The sequence below is a fragment of the Larimichthys crocea genome, chromosome XI (genome assembly GCF_000972845.2).
Source record: "Larimichthys crocea isolate SSNF chromosome XI, L_crocea_2.0, whole genome shotgun sequence".
Classification (NCBI taxonomy): Eukaryota; Metazoa; Chordata; class Actinopteri; family Sciaenidae; genus Larimichthys; species Larimichthys crocea.
The window spans coordinates 16865281-16883255 of record NC_040021.1 but is presented as its reverse complement, the minus strand read 5'-3'; the positions used below and the strand labels follow the sequence as shown (position 1 = coordinate 16883255).

Sequence of the window (17975 nt, the reverse complement as noted above, 5' to 3'; positions counted from 1 at the left end):
ATTAGAGGGAGAGGCCTTGTGATTCAAAGAACATTCAGAGCATGCATGGACATGCACATCCATCATAGGAGCATAAGAGTATGATGGCCTGCACCGCATAATGAATTAAACATACCCAAAGTCTTACTAAAGGTATGCAGTGAATATTTGATCACCGTAAGGGGTGCATGTTTTTCTTATAAGATATTAATATGCTAACCCTCTCATTTCGAGGGGAGAAAATGTCCAGGGGACAGGGCACGCTACTGAAGCCTCTTTTGATTTATTGGATGTCAGAACACACCCCTGTCCTTTAACGCCTTACAGAGAAAAGCGTCTTCTGACTAATAGAGCAAAATATGTGTAGCGATATTATGTGGGGGCTGACGTCTAGTGGACAGCGGTTAAATGGCTTCACTGCAGAATCGTCATTCTGTGTCATTCTGACTTTAGAGCTTTCGCAAGGTCCTTTATGTGCTGAGCAAGTTTAGAAAGCATGAGAGCTGCTCGAAATGCACTGTGTCATTTGAAAAATGCATAGGTGGCAATCTGAAAATGAGTCTGCTCGTTTCTAAAAGGAAAGGCTGCATCTTTTTTTTTTTTTTTTTTTTTTGGGAGACGCAAGGTTTTAATCTGACCTGAGAAATATGCACATAGGACCCGAGGGGGCTATTTGAGGGTGATAGATTATCGCTTTTTTTTTTTTGCTTGGCAGCCAAATGCAGAGCAAACTGGAGCAGCTTCAGTGGAGTGAAGCGTATACCTGGGGGCCACCTGGCTGGCAGTGTGACAGCAGGAGTAACAATATTCTCTCTCGCTCTGTGTCCTTGCTTCATACAGATCATCCCTGGGAGATTATCTAAGCCGAGGACAGGACAGCCCATCCCGATACTCTCCTCCACCCTGCAGCGAGGACCTCCAGGACGACCACACTTACAGCACAGCCAAATCCCCCAGCAGGCTGTGCTCTTCCCAAGTCGGAACCCCTTCCTCCCCACTGGACGACGACGACGACATCATCGCCGTGGAAATCCAGTCAGACGTCAAACCCGAGCCACGGGAGATCCCGTTGGATTCTCACGTCACCACCGCCGCCACCACCTACATTTCCCAGCAGCCCCTGCGCGGACAGAGACGTAGTTCGGGGGCGGGAGCTGGGACTCTGGCGGGGAGCAGTTTGCCCTGGACCAAAAACCGAGCAAGGGGCATTAGTGACACGCTGCCGCTGAAGAAGCGGCGTGCGGCGGCGGTGGAGAAGCCGCCGGAGAGCGACGACGAGGAGATGAAGGAGGCGGCGGGGTCGCTGCTCCACCTTGCAGGGGTCAGAGCCTGCCTCAACAACATCACAAACCGCACCGCCAAGGGCCAGAAGGAGCAGAAAGAGGCCCTGAGAAACTAAGACACACACATAGAACAAGTACATAGTCATGCAAACACACACAGACGGTTAAACCACGCACACACACGCACACATTAACACGCATATACAATACACAAATAGGTCAACAGGTAACGTTACTACAGCATTAGTCTCAACGGACACTTCTCATCTCCCTCTATCTATCTGCAGGGCATTAGGTGAATCCTACTTATTTGTGGCAATATCAAAAATCTATGTTTTCCTACATGTTCAGCAACACTAACATCAATGGGTATTTCTCATGTGTCTTTGTTGTTTTTGTTGTTTAAAAGGGGATGAAAGCCATAAAAAAAAGCATGTTTTGTCACTAATTTGGACAAGTTGAACACGACAAAGCCGAATCACATTGAGGAGCGCACAGTATACGAACACAGAAGATGGCTGTTTGTCTTACCTGTTTGTTTCTATGTGAATCTGTAGCAATCTTGCAGTGATGCCAGCGGAGACGCCAGCGCCGACGAGACGGGGGCCCCCCCCCCCCCCCTATTTGACGAGGCTTAGGGCTCTCTCGGGGTGGCCGCCCACTGGCATCACTCGCCTATACATCCACGAGCACAAATGTGAGACTGTGCCAAAGATAAGCGACCAGGTTGCTTCATGTAGCCGATACGACAGCTGACAAAAAAAAAGAAAAAAGAAAAAAAAAGAAGGCATAGTAGTAAAGGAGAGCTAGAGTGAATGACCTTAAGTGTCAAAATAATTGTAAAACCCAATGTGATATATATTCATGCACTTAAGATTATTTAACGCCACTTATAATAGAAGCATCATGGGTAAAGACATGGTTTATTTCAAGAGCACTCATAGTATTTAAGAATAGATATTTTAAAATAAAAAAAAAAGGTCATGTTTATCACCATAGAGATGGATAGTGTGCCGGGTCTGAGGCAATATCTCCTTCATTTTGTTGTTGTTGTTGCATAATGTAAACGTCCCTAAAACTTCCCCAGTACTTCTGTCCATAGACGTAGACACCTGGTATAGATATCGTAGCTACCAGTAGCTACCACACCTTCCTATTCATTTGACAATGTCAAAGAACTATATACATAAACTGTGGGTTTAGATTTCTGTTTGTGTCTGTTTACCCTCACTCTACCCTCATAAAGATATAAGCAATTTGTCCCGTGTGGACAACTCTGTAAAAAGGTTAGAAAATATTTTATTTTTTTCCTTTCTTAATTGAAGCAATTTGACCTGCAGGACTTTCTCAGTTATATTGCATGGGTGCTTGTAAATAAGATAAAAAGCAAATCTTTTTTATTCAAAGATCATGTAAGATAAACGATGTATTTAGCATGAAGCATGACTTATTTTCATATAAACCTTGATCCTAGAGGAAAGAAAAAAAGTTTTGCCGCCAATTCTTATACCCGTGATTATATTGGATTTTTTTTTTTCTTTGAATCTTTTTTGGGTTCTTTTTTTTTTTTCTGAGCGGGCTTTCAAAGACACGTCTTCAGGGAGGAACGTGGGCGATCACTCTGCAATTAGAGGCCAGAGGGTGCCACCTCTGGGCTTCGGGTTCAGGCTATGTAGGCCAGCTGAATCACCTCTTAGGGGTGGGCTTCCGTCTTCTTCTGCCTGTACAGTGATTTTTAGGTGTTCAATGTTAACCCCAGTGTTATTTCAGAACACATCTGTAGAGTGTGTGAGTTTGTGTGCCCAGGGACACACACCCTTTAACATTGTGCCTGCCTGCCTGCCTGCCCTCAGTACCTCTGTTTGTCATGTCTCGGACATGTTTTGACAGAACGTTACCTGTCTTTATTTATAACAGTATTGTTTTGTTTTTTTTCTCTCTCCTGTGTGTAAATGTACATGTGTCCTTATTTTCCATTGGCATTGTTCAGTGTAAATGTATGGATCAGACGGGCATGGGAAACTTTGTAGGTGTCCTGAAAGAACCTCATATCTCCAAAAAAAAAGGCTACTTGGGAGTAAAATTGAAAAGAAAGAAGAATGTAGGAGACGACATAAATGACAAAAAAAGTTTGCTTTTTCATTTACATACAGTATTGTTAACTTTTTGATTACCTGCCGTGTGGATGTAAACATTGCACACACTCATATTTATCTCAAGAGCCCAATCTGGAGATCAGAGGTTGTTGTTTTCTTTTTGTTTTTTTATATATTTTGCCACTCTACAAGGTGTATGTGTACCTCACTTTGGGTCATGAAAACACTGACTCGATTGAAATTCACAAGGGCAGTAGTGAGCTTTGACAGTTTTGCATCAGGAGTACTGCACTGCCATTTTTCGGCATGCTTTTGCTGAAACAGGAATGCATTAAAGTATTAATTTTTCTCTCCCCTCGCTTGCAGAGATGCAGTGCATAAGATAAACAGCTTTATAGGGGGAAAACTATAGGCTGGGTTTGGTTGTAGCAGCAGAGTCACACAAGGTTTTATTTAAGCTGTTGGGTGATTGTCAGCGAGCCAAGCAGGCAAACAAATGCATGTCCCATCCACTGGTACAGTCTTTTGCCACCTGTAGCATGCATCACTGGCTTTGCATTTTGTATGGTATCCATGCCGACATATAAAAAAAAAAAAAAAGGCTAAAAGGAGACACTGTCAGTGTTCTTGTTGTGTGCCATCCGTCTCTCGTCTGATATCTGTCTGAGTGCTCCCGTCGCCTGGGTCAAGCACTCTCCTGTATTTGCAGTAACAATCCACCGTTGTGGTGAATAATAACGTGTTCAGCTGGCAAGAGGCATGTCGAGGGGAGAATGTGTTGCTTTTTTCCTCTGACTCACTCGGTGACATGCAGGAAAGATGAACTCCTGACCTATGGGTCCTGGAAAAACAGAGCAAGACATAAAATATACTTGGGACGTTTTTAAAGCAAAGGAAATATACTTCACTGCCTGAAAATCCCCCGAAAAAACAAGTGTTTCTTTCAAACCTGCCAAACATTCAGTGAAACGCTCTTTAAAAAAAAAAAAAAAGTTGCCATTTTTAATTTGTTGATGTTTTTATGCGCATTTTCATTTTCTGTTTTGTTTTCTCTCTGACAAAAATGATCTACAATACTGCCATTATTTTTTCGGTGACTGTCTGAGCTGAATATTGGAAAGCCATAGGTTAGAGATGTCAAAATGCAAAACTGTTATTGATCTGTGAGATGTGATGCAGAGTACACCCAGGTGTTGGTTTTTTCAGTAAATGTTCAATTCTCTCCTTATTGTGCAATCATATTGCCAAAGAATGATTTCAAGACCTATTTCATCACTACATGTAAATATCAACGTTGTCCAATACCGTGGCAAAAAATATATAAATGTTGTTTTATTTTGTTTTCCATTTTCTGAAAAACTGCAATGATGTTTATGTGATGTATTGTCTTCCAGTTGGTTGCAATAATAAAAAATACAAGTTGCAGAAGATTAGTTTGGCTGTTCCTTTTGACGGAAATCAAAGAGAACGATACCCACGTCAGCTACTATGACACATTTAATAAGGGCATCACTGGCAGGCAGTTCAAGCAGTGCTCTAATCATTTCTCCTCTGAAAAACTCAGTTAAAGCAGTTAAATATAGTAAAGGCTTACCAGAAAGCATATCATCCTTTCTACCCCCTCCCTCCTTTTCACCGCTTCAAACATGCAACCCCCAAGTGCTGGCTTTGTGAGACTGGAGACTCTTTAATTTGCTCTCAAGACTGACCCCAATCATTAACCTCACATATTCCCATCAACAAGGGTCTTATCATAACCATGCCTCTTCTGCCAGTTAATTATTCATTTACTTATTCTAATCATTCAAGTTCAATACTTCTGATTAAAGTCAAACTCAGCTCTCTCTCCCCTGAGGCAAACAAGTAAAAGAGTATACCATAGAGTTTCTCAATGCCTTAGCAATCTGAGTGGTGCCATTTTGGAGCCGTGTGGCAGTGGAAGCCCATTCATAATTGAAGCCGAGACAGGCTTAATCTCGAGCCAGTGCCTCCCTGTGCAGCGCGCTCACACCACCAACACAACTGGAGCTAGCAGCTCCTCTGTTGCTATGCAACTACAGCAAAGAAAAAGGGGGGGGGTGCATTCTCTAGATCTTTAGAGGGCATCATACTACTCAGTTACCGAGAGTGAGACTCAAAGGTAGCGACAGCGTGCCTCGGATAACTCAGCTTTATGTTTGATCAAATCTCACAGTCTGAGAAACACCCACCAGACACAAGCCTCCAATCATCTTTTTCACAGCACTTCCTTTTCCCCTTTCAAAGCAAAAGGTTACAAGTGAATTGAAAAGCATGTTGTCATCAGTGTCAGGAAGGCCTTTGATTTCCCCTCAGTGAAATGAATGAAATGAAGTCAGTTGTTGTCTTAGAGGAGGCACCATGGAGCGTTAAGTGGATTGATTCACGGAGAGCTTTGTGTTCCTCTGTCTATATCATCCATATCCACAGAATGACCAGTGAGGCAAGTTTCCATGGAGACAGAAGTGGAGGTAACATTTCTCTTGTCAGCTCTCATTTACTGCAAAGCTTTATTGTTTTTTGTGGAAATGTTCCTGTGGTAGTTAGGACAGGTGTATTTTGGATTAAACAAACAGAACCCATGGCAGTGGCCCAGGGCTTGTCCAAAAATTCACTACCCCCCTCCCACTCCTCCTTTATTGAATTACATGTAAGATAGTTACCAAAGTGAATGCATTGTGCGTGTCATCGAATCCAAGAATGAGAGCTTGTTTTCGGGACTCCTGGCATGTGGTGTGATCACACTCTTGTGGCGGTAAGATGTTACTACATGGAAAGTGTGTTTGAAATATAAACAAAGGCACCACATATTCACACACAGATGCACTGTTACATTACAGAAATTTAATATGAATAATAATGAACTGTTAAAATCCACAGGTATCCATGGCAACCTCATGAGGTACACAGCTCTAGTCTTATGATGCTTTATCCCTCCAAGCTGAATTAAAATCAGACCACTCGTGCAGCTTTTCATCCCATCAAGCCATCAGTGTAAAACAAGTTTCTCAAACATTCATGTTGAATCAAAGTCAGAGAAGTAGTGAGAAGAAAAACTACATACAGTATATGTACTGTTATATTGATTAATACAAGTTTAAATCTATAAAAATGCAAGATATTTTACAAACTAATCATGTTTTATGTGTAAACATTTAATCTGTTCTAATCTTTATACATTTAGAAAATTAAAAATGTATAACGTCCTTCAGTAAAAAGTATAATATTCAAGTGGAAGTGGAAGTATAAAGTAGTAGAAACTGGACATAAGTTGTATTTACAGCACCTGATGAGTACAGTACCTGATGAAATGTTCTTGTCAGCACTCTGAAGTAACAATGAGTTTTTAAGTATCTAGGTCAAGACAAAAGTTGAAACACTTGAAAATGTAGCTCAGTTGAAATGTTTCCAGAGTAAGTTAGGTCACCACAGAAATGTTGATTAATGTCTGTTATAAATAAAGAAAATAGAAATTGCTCAATGGTGGTGCTTAAAAAAGGCAGCTGTGAAAAGAAAAGAGACAGTTTGAATCAGGATCCTGTTCTTGACATATGAGGCAATATAAATTACCAACAAATGTGTCATATTTTCACCATAGCTCATAAACTATTAAACTATAAACTATTTTCTGTGAACTCTGACCACTTCAAGACAAATGGCTTAAAAGAAAACACACATTTGAGTGCAGTCAGACGTGAGCCTTGACAGAGACCAATTACAAAGACCTTGGATTTCAGAGTGGTATTATTAAAGTGACCCCTTTTACACTCTTTATCATTAGATTTGCAGCACAGCAATTTTTAATCAACTGGCTTCAAAAGAATAAAATGAAATCCAAGTTTCCATTTGTGGTTTATATTTGTTCATTATCTAGGCTACTCCTTTATCAATATCCATAGATACAATCAGGGTAATGGATTAAATGTAATCTGGGTTACATTATAAGATTACAAAAAAATAAGTTACTATAATAAGACCAGATAACATTTGATTACATTTTCAATTAGTCTATATATATATATATATATAGAATGGCAGTTTTAAACACTTGAAATGATAAATGCTCTATTCATTTATGAAAATCACATGTGACATGGAGTTTCTTAGACAAGTGCTCCACTCTGTGGTGGCACAAACTACAGGTACAACAGTATAGCCTATTCTCACACACATTACAACACTGTGTGTGAGGACAGGCTATACTGTGTGTAGACAACACATGGCTTTTGTAAAGGTAATTTGATTTGGCCAGCTATAAGTGCTCAATATGGATAATCTGCATTGAAAATATTTTGAGAAAAAATAATATTTGTGAACCTCAAATTCTTGTGGCTACATCCATTTTTTGTAGTGTAATGTACTATGGGCTATTTTCTATGTTTAATTTTGAAGTATCTAGATTAGATTAAATGTTGTGTCTGTCTACAATAGAAATATGTATACACAATATATGTACAATATTTACAAAAACAGTCCTGTAATGAACATTCAGTAAATGACTCAAAGTAAGTGAAGTGTGTATAAATTAAGGCTGTTGGCAGCCTGAGGTTGATTCAGTATATGGGTCGTCATATTTACAGTTGGCCTAATTCAGTAAACAAGATCACTGAGCATTATAAAGCTGGTGCGCTGAGTTAACATTTATTTTCCGCTCGACACATTTAAACTACATTTCCCAGCAGCACTGAATCGATTTGTCGTCATAACTCCGCACGAAATCTCGCGATACGTGCGACTTGACCCTGCCCTATGTCTCGCGCACTCGCAGCTCCATCGCTCAGTATATAAAGCAGGACAACGACGGAAGGAGGACGGCTGGGGAGTCGCAGCCCGGGATTGTAAATAAGACCGCTAAAACTGTGTTTTATTTACAAAAGTGATGCCGGCTGTTTTAAAATATCGTTCCCAGTTGTTTTAAGTCGTTTTTCGTAATTTTTGGCTCTATTTCTCGCCTATTTCCGTGTGGTTTTTACACTACGCGTATAATGGCGAGCTCGGCTAACTCGAACCCAGTGGTAAGAATCAATCTCTAAGGATTGTCAGCGGGGAAAAATGGGGGTAAAGATAATGAAAGCTGTGGACGGGCTGTTTTTTTTTTTCTTTTTTCATTTATTTCAGTAACATGAAAATGCTTTAACAAACACTTCACTGTTATATCAAATAAAATGAAGACTTAAGTTCAGTCTATCGGCCATTTTAATCAGTTTTCGAAACTAGACTGCTCTTTCAGATGAAACCATCTGGCAGGACCAGCGGCTAATGTAAGAGAAGCTGTATTTCGTTTAAAGAAAAAATCAGAAAACAAGCTGAGTATTAGTGATGAAGGTGCAGTTTTTTAAGTTGTAAGTTATGGGTTGTTTGTCAGGTTAAAGCGTCTATCAGTTGTTTCATGGTAGTGTCTCAGTGGTTTCTGACATTTTGTGTATGGATCCATTCATTTAAAAAATGTGGATTTGATGTTCTCTGCTGTGACTTTAGTTAAACGCATTGCTTGTGTCGATTTAAGTGAAGGACGAATGATAAATATAAGCTAATATATAACTTCTTAAAATGCAGACGTATGCAAAGCACATTGCCACTATCCACTGCGACTGAATTGAGCTTATTTTTATGAGTAAAAAAAAAAAGAAATTAAAGTCTTTTTAGCCGAAAGTCGTCAACGCTCATTGTCCACCATTCCACGACCAGAAGGCAGAATAGCCGTCCCAAACCACCACTTTTACCCATCTCATAACAATTTTGTCCCGCTCCCCACCGACCAAAACCATATTAGTTAGTTAAAGCTGCCTACTGATAACCTATTAAACCGAAAATATCATTCACATTCCGCCACATAATTGTACAATGCACGGTGCCGTCGAGCGCGCAGGTCGCCGCTCCGTAAAATGGCTTCCACGTCTCCTCTCGCTCCGGTTCTGGCCCTCCTCCTTTCTGCTGCCTGGTTTTATACAGCCATATTGGCTCTCTAATATAGACTGCCCGGGATGGGAAGGTGCTACTCGACGCTACGTCACCGGCTCTACATATAAACACCACACTGTGCTTTAAATAGTGGAGCAGACGGGGCCGAGGGGGAGGGAAGCAGAGACCGAGGTCCGTGCTGCGGACATTGGGGACAATGCGGTGCTGTGGGCGCAGTGCGGTGGCCTGCGTGTCTTTTCCATTTCACGCGAACATTGTGTCGCTTTCCCTCGCGTTGTGTCGTAATGTAAACCTTTAAACGTTTGCGGTTGGTGTGCGTAACACATGCCACGGTATCCCGAGGGATATATGTTGTGTACCTTGTTGGTCGTGACGGTGTATAGACCTGGTTCATATGGATTAGCACAACAAGCCGTATAGTGACGTACATACGTTTTAAATATATATATATGTATATATATATGTAGCATGGGCCCATAAACAGCTGTACACCAGATATTACCACAATAATTATACACATTTAAGCTTATTTGGCAAGGCAAAATTATTATGTCTTCTGTTAAACATGCTGTCACACCAGCTGCTCTTATTAAACATTTTTTTATTCCACACCCGTTTCTTTGTAAAAGTTGGCAAATATTGATCACACCAGATGTTTTTTTTTTTGTTTTGTTTATAAGTGTATTCTTTAGCAAGCAATCATGAAAATGTTTTTTTTCTTTCCTGTGTTTTTTTTTTTCCCTCCTCGCAGCCTAAACTATACAAGTCTGTGATTGAGGATGTGATCAACGAGGTGCGAGAGCTGTTCCTGGACGAGGGGGTGGACGAGCAAGTGCTTCTGGAGCTGAAAACGGTAACTGTCCTCGGCTTTATTGTTCCCTTTTTATAGGTGGAAGTGTGACGAGGTGTGTGCTTCTGGCTCATCAAAGAGTAGGAAGTTGTTGACTTTATGATTTCCTAAATGTCAGCTACTCATTTGAGAATTCCCCCTGTACAGTGAGTGATGAAGTATATCTCCGTGGGAAAGTCCTCAATGGATTTATTGTTTTAATGAAAGTGGTATATCACAAAATGTTTTTAAAAGCGGATCTAATTATAAAATACAGCAGTGACCGGTTATGAATAAATGGTGTCTGCTCTTTCCTCTCCTTTCCTTGTGCTTCAGCTATGGGAAAACAAACTGTTGCAGTCCAAGGCAGTGGAGGGCTTCCATACCGAGGAGCAGGCCCTGCAGGCCGCTCAACAGCAGCAACAACAGCAGCAACAGCAGGTTCAGCAGGTCCAACAAGTCCAGCAGGTGACACAGCCAGCACAGACCCAGCAAGTTATCCTGCCCCCCCAGCAGCAGCAAGGTTTGTCAGCACTGGCACTACCACACTGTGGTGCTAAAGAACAAGTAAAGAACGTCTGTGAATGTCATTTGTGCAGTACACACCACAAAAATGTCAGTTTCAACAAGTCAACTTTAGCCTTTGCTTCTTTTCCCACTGACAGTTGAGGAAAATGAATCAATTAAAGGGATTGTTTGACAGAATCTGATACTCAGAAACAGCAGTTATTATGCATAACTGCCAGATTGGGTTTTGATAGCCAGTAGCAGATTAAATAACTTGACCAAATCAGTGTTTGCAGATCTCTTTCTCTGTTTAATTTGTAAGAATATTATTAGAAAGTGGTTTGGGCTCATATTGATTTAAACACGTTTATCTCCACAGCTCCACAGCAGCAAGTCATTGTTCAGGATTCCAAAATTCTACAGCACATGAGTGCAACAGGGATGGTAAGTAAATAATACACATATGAAATGAACATAAAGTTTTAGAAGAACGAAGATTGAATGCAATCACATCCATTGAGGATTCCTTTACTTGCTGAAGTTTGTAGTGTACAAATGTGATTTTGCCTGCTCTTCACTCTGCGGCCATATATAGCCCTCTGAGCGAGCACACTCTCTGCCACTACAGATGTCTAATTTAACGGTTTCCACACGAGTCAGAGGTGTTCATGCGTCAACAATTGGAGCTGTTCTTGCACATTGCCTGTGAGAAAACTTACACTTTCACTGTTCAAGTGTTTTTGATTGAAGTTTTCAACATGCTGGAAATCTCTCTTTTATTTTATTAATTATGACAAGTTTTTTTTCCAATGCACATATTAGTGCTAGTCAACGAGAAGAGAATCGTGAAACACAAGAAACGTGTTTCCTCAGGCTTTTTTCCTCAGAGCAGGAGGACTAGTAGCAGACAGATGGAGGGGCAGAGTGACATGGAAAGCAACAGAGCAGAGGAGAGAAGGAACCTTTCGTGTTGCTCTGTAGCCTGGATTACAGCGAAGATAAAGCCAGAGATAATACATCCTCTTACATGCTCCTGTTGTGTCTCGCATGCACCGACAAACACACCTTTCCCTTCATCGGTTTTAATCTCGCACAATGGAGTCTCAACAGTTCCCTTCCTTTTGTACTTCCCACTCTCAAACAACACTTCTGTTCAGCCAGCCATCTGTTAATGTCGAGGCTCACATCTGCGCTGCTGTAGAAATAAATACATTAAGCTGTCTCCAGACAAATCTTACCTACTTGGTGTTATTTTGTAATACCTGTATAGAACATTTACACCTTCACAACCTTAAAACTGAAGCTTTCCCCACATTATTAAAGGCTAAAACCTCGCTTTACGGCTTTTACCTGTGGACATACTTTGTGTGTGTGCGTATGTGTGTGCAAACAAGTGCCTCATTTCAGTCACTCTTAAAAGTGTGTTCTCCTTCTCTCCTCTAGAGTGCAGCAGCTACCGCAGCAACTCTTGCTTTGCCCACAGGGGTCGGCCCATACCAACAGCTCATCACCAGCCAAGGTTTTAACACTCGCACACGTTAACTTGCACATCAGATTGCGAAGAAATTCTTAGTTATTCAAATTTTTCAAACGCAGCGCTCACATCTGTTCTTTGCTCTCTCAGGTCAGATCCTGCAGGTGCTCCGTGCTGCCAATGGAGCTCAGTACATCATCCAGCAGCCGCAGCAGCAGATCCTTCTTCAGCAGCAGATGCAGCCTGGTGGCGTGCAGGCACCGGTCATACAACAGGTATGCTCCATTGCACAGGTAGGAACAGGTATCTTCGGTAAACAGAGGTGAAAACTAAACATAAAATGGGGTTAGATGTAGAGCATGGCTGCATGCATCTTGTTTATTGTAGTCTTTAGAAGGGCAACCAACATCTCATAGTATCATCCTGCATCCTGTGGTAATCTGTTCATGACAAGTAAGTTAAGTGAAGCTGTTTGGCTTCATGGCGGTTGGTTCTCCCGTTGAGGCAGTGGAAGAACCAACTAATGGAAATTACAATTTAAAGTATAGGAACAGAAATGCCACGAACGACATAAAGTCATTCAGGCTGATGACTACTCAACCTTCACCCTTTTTCCCTAAGAGATCTTATCCATGACCTTTATATCATGACGTGCATCCGGTTGAACCATCTGTAGTAAAATGCATTTGAAATCCATCGCTACGTGATGATGTAATCTTCCTCTCAATAATGCATGAAGCAAACCGTTGAACCTGGTAAAACCTTTTAATTGCGTCACCCTGTTACGCCCCTTCTGGTTTTCCAACTAGAGAATCGGTGACCGACTTGCTCAAAGTTCAGTTAAAGTTGACGATACTTTTGGGTTGAAACACGGCCAATAAGACAATACACGCATGCTTATGTATGTTCTTCCTGTTTACTTTCTGTTCAGGTCCTGGCTCCTCTGCAGGGAGGCCTACCCCAGCAAACAGGAGTCATCATCCAGCCACAGCAGATTGTCTTAGCTTCAGGAAACAAAGTCCAAGGCAGTACACAGGTCAGCACTTTTTCAATTCCTTCATTCGGATTAAATTTTATTTCCCCAATCTATAAATTCCATATACATATGTTCATGCTGTTCTTTGACACTAACTACCTAATTAGACTAATGACCTGAGAATTACCGTTTTCTCGTCTGGGGCTCTGTTCCCGTTAGGTGATGCAGGCAGCAGCTATGGCGCAGCAGCCTGGTCAAGCAGCAACAGCTCAGGTCCAGCAGGTTCAGCAGGCCCAGGCTGCAGCAGCCCCACAGGCCCAGCAGCAAGGCCAGCCCCAGGCTCAACCCCAGCCTCAGGCCCAACAGCCCCCTATGATGCTGCAGGTGGACGGCACCGGAGACACCTCCTCGGAAGAAGACGAGGATGAGGAGGAGGAGTACGATGAAGATGACGACGAGGAGAAGGACAAGGATGGGGGAGAGGACGGGCAGGTGGAAGAGGTGGGCAGCAGAGGAAACAAATGCTGTTGTTTAATGTCAGCTGTGCTGCAGAGGTGCATGCTGTCAGGCTTAGCAGAAGTAATTAGAATTGCTCCTTGTGAGTCAGTGTTTGAAAAAGGAGGTTCATAAATCAATATAAGCTTAGATGTTTTTCCTCCGGTTAAATAAAAACGAGATGTTATACATCTTATAATAACACTGTCTCTTCCCCAGATAATAAATACGGATCATTTACAAGTGTGTTTCTCCTACAACAAAATCAATGGGATGTTTGTCTGTGTCTGTGTGTTCCAATGTGTAATAGATTTTAGCGGCTGTTGCACCAACAGAAACAACAAACGTCTACAACATTTAATATTGTTGAACTTGTTGGTTCGGTTTCCTCACCAGGAGCCTCTGAACAGTGGAGACGATGTCAGTGACGAGGAGGACCAGGAGCTGTTTGATACAGAGAATGTAGTCGTGTGCCAGTATGACAAGGTAAGTAATGATTTGTTTGGTGAGAGAATGTGGCACAACCTGCATGTTTCCTTTTATTCCTTTTATATCCCCTATACACGTAGATTTTACACTACAGCATGTTGTTCCGGTTCAGCTCTCTAAGCCTGGACAGGTCATCGGTATTGGACTGTTGTACTTGGCATTAACGTGTCTCGGGTAATCCGATCACAATAAACACTAAAGAGCTGTACCCTACTCAAAGTGAAATGGACGGTAATGTTTGAACTATTATTGGTTCCTAAAAAGTATGATTTAGAAAGTTTGTTTTAACACTATGAATATTCGTCTGTTCAAGTTCAGCGCTACTTTGTCACTGTCAGCAGCTCTGCAGGATGATGCTCTGTGGTGGCCGTGGGATTTTATAAGTTGATCCCATCGAACAGGACACACAATTTTACTCCCTCTGAAAGTGTCGAAATCTGACTTTGACATCACAGACGATGAGCAAAGGTATTAATACAAGAGAAAGTAAAATTGTGCGTCCTGCTGGCACCACGGTCTCTCCTGCTGAGCTCCAGCCAACACGCTGGGACAAACGGGCATAATGATTACTCACGGATACAATAACTTAATGTAAACCGTGTGCTGAATGTTTTATTTTTTTAAGGAATATTGCAGTAAAGGAGATACCAGTATGCCGACTTTTTTTTTTCCAGTCATCATAAAACGTAACTTAACTATAAACAAAAGCAGGTTTACTACAGAGGACTTGACAGTCTTGACTGAATATTAGCTGTTTTTGCCGTGTTTGATCGCCTGTATCACAGTCCTGTGTTACAACACTATTTGATAATATTTCAAATCGTATAAGGAACTGTTGATGAACTCTGTAATAATGCAGTAATTGTGTCCAGCTGAGTCCCGTGTGTGTGCGGTTTAAAGACATTAGAGACTGCGTTCACTGTAAGATGAAACGTTGTCCATCTGTCCGCGACGCCCACAACATTCATTTCCTTTTCTTTACTCTCCAGATTCACAGAAGTAAGAACAAATGGAAATTCCACCTGAAGGACGGGATCATGAATCTGAATGGGAGAGACTATGTCTTCTCCAAAGCCATTGGGGATGCCGAATGGTGAAGTACAAAAAAACAAAAGACAAAGCAACAGGAGCAGACACTCTGTAGCTCCTACTATCCAGTTAACAGACACTTCAATATCCTTCCATATCCTGTGACTGGATTCATTTCAGGAATCTAATTCTGAGTCTTTGAGAACTCTGACAAACCCAAAGGACTGTGAGGTACCATTTAAAAAAAACAAAAAAAACAACAACCTGGGTGTCGTCAAAAAAACACTCGACTAGCCTTGCGGGATGAGAAACCTACAGGGGAAGGGAAAGCCTGTGAGCAGAGCGTTCTTTATCGTTTCTTTGTGCTTCTTCCAGGCTTGTCCTTTTTTTTTTTTTTCCTGAGAGAATTTGCATACATTGGAAAGTAAGCATTTCACATCGTACAGGTGTAGTGGACCAGAGTGACCTGACCTGCCCTGCCACAGGAGGTCAGAAGTCATTCATTATAACCCCGTAGATGAGAAACATCTTCATGATGCACTGTAGTCGGTTGACTGGATTGACTCGTGTCTACATTTAAGTCCAAACTTAGTGCCACCAGTCAAGATCGCTGCCTTTAGAATGGCCAGAATCACCCTTTTGGCTTCTAATTTTTGTTCTTGGATCGTAAAAATCTGTCTCAATTCATGTTTATGACAATGGTGCTCCAGAGTGTTTTATGTAGTTAACCTGTTATTGTTTTAAAACATTTTTTAAACACATTTGATGAAGGCTTAAGATGAAGAAGGTGAAATTACAGGAATTCTAAAATAATAAGTAGTTGTTTGGAGGCTTTTTTTTTTTTTTTTAATCTAAGCAGTGCTGAATCCAAAAATACTGTTATTTTCCTCATCGGCTTCTCTGGAGCTTCATTCCATCTTTATCCCAAAACTTAACAAAAGAAAAAAGAAGAGAGAGCAGATCCAACACTGAATTCATTTAAGAATTGTACAAAATGTCTGCGAGTTTGTCCTGTTGGTGTATCTTCTCTTATTTTAGTTTTCTCTGCAGCCATCTGAAAATTTGCACTGTCAGTTTATCAGTGTGTCGTGAAATCAGTCAGTCAAGTTAATCAATAGCCACAGCGTGCTCTGTCCTGTGTGTGTGTGTGTGTGTGTGTGTGTGTGTGTGTGTGTGTGTGTGTGTGTGTGTGAGTGTGTGTGTGAGAGAGAGAGAGTGAGAGATAGTGGCTCACTATACGGGCATATGGTGAATGATCACCTGTGTGTATGCTGACTGATGTGTGTGTGTGTGTGTGTGTGCTGTGTGTGTTGTCACCACTGTTCTCTGGAAATGTATTAGTTTATTTATCTTGGACACCCCATAATCAAAAAAATGTCACTGTTGAAATGGTAACATAGACAATTTCTTTTTTTTTCTTTTTTTGTTGTTGGTTTGGCAGGATGGTGTTTTTTTTTTTTTTTTTTTGTTTTTTAATTTATTACTGAAAGTTCACGAAATGTTCTATATTTTGAAAGGTTGGAAAGCCGCACCAAACTGTGCTCTTATAATCGAATAAGTGTTCCTTTTTGTTCTGTTGGCTGGACAAAGCTCCATAACGCTGTGTTCCAAACCATTTCGTCCACCATTATGTTCTCCTGTGCTTTCATTTTATCCATGACTTTTAAATGAGAATATTTTCTATCAAAGTGAGTTGAACTCGGGGGGGCCGTGTGTTTCTCTGCAGTTTGTTTTTAGTGCCCCTGTGGCAGCAATTTGAAATAAAGTATGTGTTTTTTTGACTGTTGTGTCCATTTGGTTGATGGTTAGCTGCACAGAGTAGTACGTTTAAAAAAAAAAAAAACATTATTACACCAAGGAAGCACTCAAAGGTAGCTGGTTGAACCGAGAAGTGATGTCTGTTGTTTTTCTTTCAAATATTTTTTATTTAATTTTTTTCTCCCTCACTAAGAAGTAATTCCCTTTATCTTTATGTAGACACACAAATGTGGCCCATCATCAAATAACAAATATAACGGATGTGCCAAGGGAGATATTATCGACACATTTTGAATAGAGCAAGAAAAAATCACCAAGAGTGATCCTGAGCTTTCAGGTCAGCATTCAGTAGTGCTCCATGGTTATTAGTCACCAAATTCAAACCCGCTCTTAGTTGCTTATTTATTTTTCTGTTCACGTCCTTATCGTTGAATGTTGCGTGTGCCTTTTTGAACTTTATTTCAGTTTTACAATATTCATAAATGATAGCTGAGCTTATGAAAAGGATGTCTATTAAAAATGTATTCCCTGCTTTCTAATTGTTTTGTCGTGTGTGTTCTAGCTGCTTCTGATGATCAAGGAATTGTATTCATAATCATTAAATTTTTTTAATTAAATCAAGTTTGGAACAAAACTCTGACGGTTGTGCTTTGAATACATTAAGTTGTCTTTAGCAAAAACAACAACTTTGCAGTCATTTTTTTAGCCTTAATTTTGAAACAGGTGAATAAATCAGTGTCACTGTCGACGTCTTTATTCAGGTCTTGTTATATTACCTTACAACACTGGTTCCCATCCTGTTTTGTCAGACTTAACCACACAGCCTTATCAGATGAAGTCCACCAACCGCCATGTTCTCAATGTAATGTTCTCAATTTAACTTGATTTTTTTAAACTGGGTGTTATGTCACATTGTAAATATAAAAGTGGACATTGTTACTATAAACTGTCGATGTTTAAGTCAGGTCAGGTTTGCGTTTGTGCTCCAGGGACAGTTCAAACTTCTGTGCTCATTTATTATGATGAATTTATTATCTGTTAATGTTACCTATTTTATTTTTATTAGCAATTTCAACCACTTTGAGCTTTTAGCATTCTGTTTAGCAACTTTTTATCCATC

General features: G+C 40.8%; 2 protein-coding genes and 1 long non-coding RNA gene across 4 annotated transcripts in view; all 3 read left to right on the top strand.

The window, feature by feature from the left end:
- The window catches only part of ches1 (checkpoint suppressor 1), a 58420-nt gene extending 53632 nt beyond the window's left edge, over positions 1-4788 (top strand). For both annotated transcript variants that reach the window (XM_019270460.2, XM_019270463.2), the window contains exon 6: positions 820-4788. In XM_019270460.2, coding sequence (XP_019126005.2) covers positions 820-1378 — 559 coding nt within the window. In that variant the 3' untranslated portion in view covers positions 1379-4788. The remainder of the gene's footprint in view (positions 1-819) is intronic.
- Positions 4789-8140: 3352 nt separating this feature from the next.
- On the top strand, positions 8141-16047 carry gtf2a1 (general transcription factor IIA, 1). The gene is made up of 10 exons (XM_010756943.3): positions 8141-8391; positions 10050-10151; positions 10464-10650; positions 11014-11078; positions 12078-12153; positions 12259-12383; positions 13040-13144; positions 13304-13585; positions 13976-14065; positions 15058-16047. The coding sequence occupies exons 1-10, from the start codon at positions 8362-8364 to the stop codon at positions 15163-15165; spliced, it is 1170 nt and encodes a 389-aa protein (XP_010755245.1). The 5' UTR covers positions 8141-8361; the 3' UTR covers positions 15166-16047.
- LOC113746857 (uncharacterized) lies at positions 11091-12009 on the top strand. Its single transcript, XR_003463190.1, has 2 exons — positions 11091-11339; positions 11508-12009. It is a non-coding gene; the product is annotated as an uncharacterized LOC113746857 (long non-coding RNA).
- Positions 16048-17975: the final 1928 nt, after the last annotated feature.

Excerpts from the sequence above, each read along its gene's own strand:
- gtf2a1 (XM_010756943.3), top strand. The coding sequence starts at position 8,362 with ATGGCGAGCTCGGCTAACTCGAACCCAGTG. Across the intron at positions 10,152-10,463 it reads TGCTTCTGGAGCTGAAAACG|CTATGGGAAAACAAACTGTT; the intron begins GTAACTGTCCTC and ends CTTGTGCTTCAG. Across the intron at positions 11,079-12,077 it reads ACATGAGTGCAACAGGGATG|AGTGCAGCAGCTACCGCAGC; the intron begins GTAAGTAAATAA and ends TCTCTCCTCTAG.